The 7,737-nt window shown below is 45.8% G+C and overlaps 1 protein-coding gene across 1 annotated transcript; it reads right to left on the bottom strand.

Moving 5' to 3' along the window:
• Positions 1 to 515: 515 nt before the first annotated feature.
• TMEM212 (transmembrane protein 212) lies at positions 516 to 6,972 on the bottom strand. Its single transcript, XM_086754890.1, has 4 exons — positions 6,923 to 6,972; positions 5,936 to 6,074; positions 5,491 to 5,547; positions 516 to 833 (listed from the first exon to the last, which is right to left on the bottom strand). Exons 1-4 carry the CDS (start codon positions 6,970 to 6,972, stop codon positions 516 to 518), a joined length of 564 nt encoding a protein of 187 aa, XP_086611016.1.
• Positions 6,973 to 7,737: the final 765 nt, after the last annotated feature.

The raw sequence follows: 7,737 nt of genomic DNA on the forward strand, positions 1-7,737 counted from the left end.
GGTCAGGAGCATGGTGCTTGGGCTCTGGCTCTGCTCCAGGTCACCCAAAGGCCTGTTCCTCCTCTTTGTATTGCTCCTGCCCTCACCTCTCATCCTATCAAGGTGCTGCTGCCTAAGGCTCTCCCTGGAGCAGAGGTGATGCGTGCTGGATGGCGGTTATTTCTGGCACCTCCTTGGCTGGTCAGGTAACGGATCTATGATTTAACAGATCAGGTTTTAATGGCTCCATGCATTAATGGCAGTACAGCATTCACAGTCATGAGAGAGCAGAAAGACAAATCTTCAGGTCTTGCTTTCTGCAGTGTCAAAAGCAAATTGTATAATTCCCATAAAATTTTGCCCAGCCTTTAAACTCAGAATTTAAATCCATAAATTCTTTGTATGCTAAAGATGTGTCCCTTTGTACCCTTTACATCCCATACAGTTTCAACTGAAGGGCCAAATTACTATTTAGCCAAGTGATTTAAACCTGGAATGATGCACATGGATCTGTCTGTCCTTGCACGGCTGTGCCGTTATGACACTACGGGCAGCAATCCATCTTCACTGCCATGACTGATGCTCACCTTTGAATGTCCAAACTGGAGCAGTCTCACAAAAGTCATCACAAAACCCGAAGATGCACGGAATACAGGCAAACTCAAGCACAGGTCCGGTATTTGCAGGGTGAGGTGGTACCACTTGCAATGCGATGGGTCTTTGCAGAGGTTTGGGAAGTCAGGGAAGGGGAACAGGATGGTGTAACCCAGGTAGTTTGGTGGGCCAACAGCAGCAGCAAATTGCACAGAGGCACCTATGATGCTCAGCATGCTGAAGGCGAAACTGGCCTCCCACTGAAATAGAGACAAAAGCATTTTATTGCTCTTCTGACTTGCTGAGAGATTTTTTTTTTTAAAACCTTTTAAAATAAAGAGCTCTGTATTTTTGTATTTCTTTATTTCCAACTTGGAAAAAAAAAGTTGTTTTAAAATATTAATTCTCCTTTATTCTGTGTCTAAAAAGGGATGTGATGGTAAGGAAAATCAGTAGCTTGAATGTCGTGAACTTATTAAAGAAAAATGTGAATTTTTATAGAGGGAAGACAAAGCCATTGAAACTATATTTTACTAAACATACTAGAAGAATAAATTGGAACAGGTATGCTTATACAGTTTGTCATATAGCATGTAAGTACAGTAGGTGGCCTTTAAAATTTAACCTGCGTACTTGAATGCTAACGAAGTTCCTCATTATAAAACAGAAAACGTGATGGGAACTGGCAGAGCTACCGTGCTGGTGGGATATTTAATGTGTGCCCTCTGTAAGCCCTGCACAGCACATCTGATCCTCAATAATAACAAGAAAAGTGCTTTACCCTTTGCATGCATCACCCAGATTTACTCCACTGCTCCCTTGCCAACTCCTGCACATGACACCACATAGACTCCTGGAGTTGTCACCATGACTTATGGCACCTTGTGCTGTGTTACCACCTACCCCTGCCCTCAGCAGCTCCCACAGCAGGATTTTGGGGTGGCTGAGTCTCCCTGGCTCTCCTACCTCCTCCTTGTTCCAGCGCATCCCTGCCCGGGAGGAGTTTGCCACGGAGCCAGCTCCATCCTTCATGCCAGCTGAGAGGCTTTTCCATGCTGGGGGAAGCCTTAGAAGAGCTTTTAGGAATAATTTATATTTCCTTTGATCCAACAACTCTGCAGGTAAAGAACAAATGCTGTTAAAGCAAGCAATAACTAGCCACTGCACCTCTTGGGGAGCAGAACAGGCTCATCCCAACCAGGCTGGAGTAGCTGCTCCGCATTTCTCCCTGGTGCATAGAGAGGATTTAAAAGGGCTTGGAGCAGGCACAGCAGAGGCAGGAGCAGGGCCATGCAGGTAGGCATTCAAGGCCAGTTGGGAATGTCCTGGAGGAAAAACTAAAATTCACCTTTTGTGGGCTCAGGGATAACATGGCATCCTTTTTGTGCATGGCCACGGGTGGATGACGGTTACAGTTTGCCAAAAGGCCAACGAAAGCTGTTCTGTGCATCTCCTGTTTGCTCTTCCCATGCTCCTGAGGGACCTCGGGGCACTTGGAGGGACACAGCCATCCATGATGGGGGCCCCTGGCACTGACCACTGCTGCATAGTGACTTTGATTGGGGCTCTCCAGCTGACAACGGGAGCAGGGAGGAGACTCACCCCAGACACCACCAATGAAAGAAAGCCCAGTAAAGAAGGTTAAGGTTATTTTAACATCTGCTTCCCATCACTCTGGACAAGGAATGAGTTTGGGTTTGGTTGTTCATCCAAAGTGCTGTCAAAGGCACAGCAGCCCCTCGCGTTATTCTCCAGGTCCCCGTCAGGGCAGGGAACATTTAATCACTGCACTTATTCCAGAACTGGTTTTGACTGGGTGGAGTATCTGTGGTGGTGATGGGGAGCTGCCATACACAGGCACATTTTCATTCATTTAAATACACCAGCAGCAACTCTGGCCTGCTGCGAGTAATCTTTTTTCCACTGGAAGCATCTTGGACCCACATGTATCTTCGCTCCAAGCTTCAGGCTGGTGAATGGAAAGAAGAGCTGAAGATGTGCTAACGGCAAGAGTCTGTGTCTGAGGACATGGAAAATAGCACAAGCTGGGCTGTAATTCCTGGTGCAACGTAAGAGGCTGTATCGACACAGATCCAGAAGCTTGAGCAATATTGTTCTGTGGTTTGATTTCCATTCTGGCATGCTAAATGCAGTAAGGCTCAGGTTTTTCATGGCACTTTCCATTTTTTTAAATTTTTTTTTTATTTAGGGAATTTGAAAAATACTTGTCTTGAGGCTGAGCCTGAAGTTATAATCTTGGCATATCCATACCATAAAATTCCTGTGGATAAAAGCAGAAACATCTGGCTTCATGAGTGGATGTTGGCTAAATCCACCAGGAAAAAAAAAAAAGCCTTCAAGGGATCCTAGAGGGTTCTAGCCAGAATAAATAATACAACAAAATAAGAGTGCTATTAAGAGTAATTGTAATACTGAAGCCGAATTATAAGATGAGGGCCAAGCCCTTTTCACAATCTGCTTTTCCAGCTAAGAGCCCTTCAATTTACACTTAAAGCACATGTGGCTGATGGAACAAAGAAAAATTGAAGGAGGATGAAAGCAGTGTAGAGGTTATTCAGCCTTGCTGGTTTAGCTCCAGGCACATCGTTTAAATAAGTAGATGATCAGTTTCCAGTTTGTTTTAAATTCTCTGGCAAGAAATTTTACACTCTATCCCAAAGTTGGATGTGTTTAAAACTTTTTTTAAGGGTCTACCATTTTGTTTTATTTTTAAAGGCAAGACTCTGAAAGTGCTTTGCAGGAGGCACCTTAGTGCTGGGACTGGCTGTGTCACCAAGGGGGCCACGTTGCTGCGTCCACCCCATGGGGACCCCAGGGCCAAGGAACAGCTGCTCCTTTTCTCCATCACCCCTGGGAGGCTGAGCCCAGTGCTATACCCAAGCTCAGCAGCACCAAGAGTCAAGGGAAGTGGCCAAAACTGCTGTGTCCTACAGACTTGCACCCTGTTGCACCAGCACTGCTTGCCTGGTTTTAAGCTAGTGGAAGGGGAAAGGTTTGTATTGCCAGCCCCTTGCATCTCCTCTTGGTGTTTTCAGGGTTAAGAGCTGTTGAACAGCACATCTTCTCACCACCCGGCCCCTCCTGCATGGATCTCCTCCACCCACCTTGCTCCAGGACTTCAAAGCTGCCGTGAGCATCAGGTCATGCTGTGACAGTGAACTACACCCGCAGCCAGGTGATTAAAAAATTGTACGTTGCTAAAAATGCCTTTAACGCACCATCCCTCTCCAAAGTCAGCATTTTCCATTAACTGTACTTTGTTCATGCAGATCTGCCTCACTGACCTTGCACATTGCCCTTCCCGATTCCTGGAAAGCCTCGGGCATTTGCCCACTCTGTAACCTTCAGCCAACGCAGCTTGGGGTGAGTTGCTTCCTCATGGAATAAAAACCCTATTGATCAGTCCTTGACCTGTCCTCCTTCCTTGTTGCCATCATCTTCTCCGTTGTCCATTCCTCAGCTGAGTAGTTGAACAGTTCCTGAGGGAGCTGGTCTGTTGGTACCACCCTAGTAGGTCCTTCTCCATGGATAAACTTTAGGTTGTCCTCTGTGGAGACTCTTCCTGTGATGCACTATCAATGATTAAAGCTTTCTGAAGATTACAATTAGGTTCTGAATGGTGGGTTAGATGTTTGGGGTGAGGCAATGCTTGAAGTATGACTGGAAATACCAGTGATACACAAACAGTGATGTTCATGCTGCCTTATGTTCCAAACAAGCAATAATCCTGTTTACCCTGTAAGGAGTGGGAGTTTGGCCTTAAAATATCCTCAAGATATCTAGGAAATACATAAAAAGGACGTCCCAGCATTTCTTAGGACGTTATTTTCAGCAGATCTCGTTACTTAATTTGCTGTCAACATCGGTCATTTCCCCCACTGTGTATTGCCCAGCACCCGCAGCCTGGGTCTGAACCGAAAGCTCACGGGACCTAATGCAAAAAAAATTCAGAGCTTTCCATTAGCATAGCATCTTGACCCTCAAAGTGAAATGAGGAAATGCATCTGCTCATAGATGTCACAAAATATTTGTTCAAATTAGCTGCTATCGCTGCTGCTGTCCGCATTTGCAGCTGTATTCTTCTACCCAGCCTGAAGGCAGTAGGAAGGTCCGCTGAAACTGCAGGGCTCTTAGTTAGGAACAAATAGTTGGAGAAGCTGAGGAAAGAGATGAAGCAGAGCTAAATTTAGAATCTCAGATAAGAAAATAGCTGTATCTTCAGTGCTCTGTGGTTTTATTTCGCTCTGCGCAAAGCACACCTTGGTTTTGCAAGGCTGTTTGCAGATTGGACTGACTCAAAGGCGGCTTGTGGGGGGATAAAAAGGCTTTGATGTCTTCAGTAAACAAATAGCAGTGTTAAAAGATCTTCAGTTCTTGTTAGCACGCTGCAAACAGCTATGTTTGAAGAAAAATAAACATCCCGAGGCTGATGGAAGGGTAGGAAAGCCATAAAGCACTGTAGTCAAATCTTTGGTATGAGGACATCAGGAATGACAGTGCCATGAAAAAACTTTTCCTCTCTTCTTTTGGATTAGAAAGAAATGAACAACCTGGCTCATGGTTCACCAGGCATGTGGTGGGAATACATAGGTATAAAACCCCATAGCTAAATCATTACCGTCTCACTCACAAGAACACTGAAAAAACAAGGGTAGGAGGCTCCTGGAGATCATTCCCTCCACCCCTTGGGGTGAGGGGAGGAAGACTCACCCTTCCTCCAACCCCCATTTTGACTCAGCTTCCTCAGTGCTTTGCCTGCTGCCACCCACAGCTACAAGACCTTGTCCCAGAATTCCTCACTGGCTTTTTTATGTTGTGCTGGTTTCCGTGAGAAGGTACCAGGCATGCATCACGCTCTCGGTGAGGAGGATGAGGGTTCTGGGGCCACGTGCCTACCTGAGCTTTCACTCGGAAAGCTTGTTGTGCCATCTCATTGCCTTGCTCACAACGTCCCTTTGGAAATGCAGAAGCTTAGGAACTAAATCAAAGGAAAGAACTAGACAATGATCTCAATTACACCTGCATAACCCTGGGGTTGTTAATTTACATATATACCCTTTTAACAACACAGATTTGGTGCAGAAGGAGAGAGTTTGGGTTTTCTCTGTAAAGAGAAATTAAAAATCAGCAGGTCATGGTAATAATCAATGCACCAATACTTACTGTGAATTTAAAACTTATGAAGAGCCTCTCGCTTTAGTTTCATGTAATTCTGAGCAGTTCTCTGTTTAAAGAGAGCTCACAGGAGCTAGGAAATAAATAATTCAGATCTAGTTGACTTTTTAAAGTCTCTGTAGCATCACTAACGTCTTGCCTTTGATAACACTTTTGTTCTGTCTACCAAAGCTCCATTCCAAATCGGACTGGTGAGGCAAACGCTCCATCCAAAGAACTTATAAGAATAAACAGGGGAAAAAAGTAAAAATTCCAGGAAAAAAAAAAAATTATAATCCCAAAGGTAATAAGGATCCCTCTGGTAACTTCATACAAGCTCTTCGCTTTCATTGTGAGCCCCTCCCAGCTGGATTCACAGCCAGGGTTTGTAGCTACAGCCGAGGCAGAGATGGTTCATAATAAACAGAAGCTCCTTAGAGACCGTAGCCATGGCATGTGAGAGCTGTTTACCTGGCACGATGAAGCACTATTCTGTTTATCTTCAGATGTTCCTACAGAAACAGAAGGCACTACAGTGTAGTAAATAAGGCCCCTTCACCCGCAGGAATATGTTGGGTTTTTTTTTTCCAGACTTCTTGCCCTTCACTTTCAGCTGCAGAAAGCCCATCCTGTGATTTCTGAATTACTCCTTCATCTGTCTTCCCGAGAGGACAGACCGCTTCCCGCTGCAGAGAGAGCCAGAAACTTGCTGACAGCAACTGGAGTTCTTGTTTCCAACACTGACCTGCCCATCACAGCCAGTGTGGAACCGGCCTCCTTGGTGCCGGCAGGACACAGACACATCCTCCAGAGCTGCACCACCTTCTCCCTGGGGAGAGTTACTGTCGATGTCATGTGTTTGTAGCAGGGAAATTCAGAGGGAATGGGCTTCAGCCTGTGACTTGAGATGCAGTGTATTGCATAGCTAATGCTGTTGCTGTCTTTGCCTCAAATGAGAAAGATAAGGTCACTGAGAACTTGGAGAGGCATGCTTGGGGCTGGAGGTCTCTCCTAGGGTCTGCTTCTGGGCAGGTGGTGGTCCAGCTCTGGAGGATGCGTCTGTGTCCTGTTGACGCTGCTGGCACCGAGGGGGCCAGTTCCACGCTGGTAACCATCAAACTCATTTCAGACCTGCAGTCCCCCCACCAATCGGGGTGGCACTGGGTACCACCACCTGCCCGAGGGCACATCCTCGTCCTCCTGAAGTCGACTTAAATGGACCATTGTGCTTCAGGGTAAGCCAGCTTGCACAATGGTGGCCTATTGGGTGGCTGCAATGACAGCGTCCCCTCTGCACGATGGGGGAAAGCAGAGTGGAAATTTTAAGAAGTGATAATTTTACAATAAAACTTACACCTCTGAAGATCCTGTGATACCCAGTTCACCCCGTCGGGTGGCATTCGGCGCTGAGCTGATTTATGGCATAGCACAGCAGGTTGCGTGGAGAGTGTTTATTCAAATGACATCAGCCCTCTTCATCAAAAACTATTCCCCTTCTAGTTTAATTAAAACAATTAGCAGGGCTTGCAATGTTCTTCAATATGTCCAATCTTCTATGAAATTAATATTAATCTCTGTTCAACGTGCAAGTCAGTAAAGCGACGTGGAAAATTACACGATCTTGACTCCGGAATGCAAATCGGAGGATGACTTCATGTTCCTGGATGAGAAGGTCGGCGTGCCAGATGCGCCTAGTGCCTGACCCCTTTAAAGGCTCTGAGAGATCACACGTAACTTTAAAATGTCGTTTCACGCACGCAGAAGGGAGAAAGAGAGCCTGATAGCTTTATGTTACTTAGCTTCCCGTTTAATTTGCTCGGGGTGGTGTGAATGGCTTACTAACATGGAGCAGAGCTCTGATCTCTGTTCTGGCTGCATGTTTCCAATAGACACCCTAATGCCTTTCTCATGGCCGGAGTGGTTAACAAGCTGTGTTTTCTCACTATTAATTAGAAGCTGTATTTCATTCCTGACGAGGAGTGAGCCTCA

The sequence above is a fragment of the Chlamydotis macqueenii genome, chromosome 9 (genome assembly GCF_036417535.1).
Source record: "Chlamydotis macqueenii isolate bChlMac1 chromosome 9, bChlMac1.mat, whole genome shotgun sequence".
Lineage (NCBI taxonomy): Eukaryota > Metazoa > Chordata > Aves > Otidiformes > Otididae > Chlamydotis > Chlamydotis macqueenii.

Excerpts from the sequence above, each read along its gene's own strand:
- TMEM212 (XM_086754890.1), bottom strand. The coding sequence starts at position 6,972 with ATGGTCCATTTAAGTCGACTTCAGGAGGACGAGGATGTGCCCTCGGGC. Across the intron at positions 6,075-6,922 it reads GAGGATGTGCCCTCGGGCAG|TTACCAGAGGGATCCTTATT; the intron begins GTGGTGGTACCC and ends GCTTGTATGAAG. Across the intron at positions 5,548-5,935 it reads CGATTTGGAATGGAGCTTTG|GGACGTTGTGAGCAAGGCAA; the intron begins GTAGACAGAACA and ends GCATTTCCAAAG.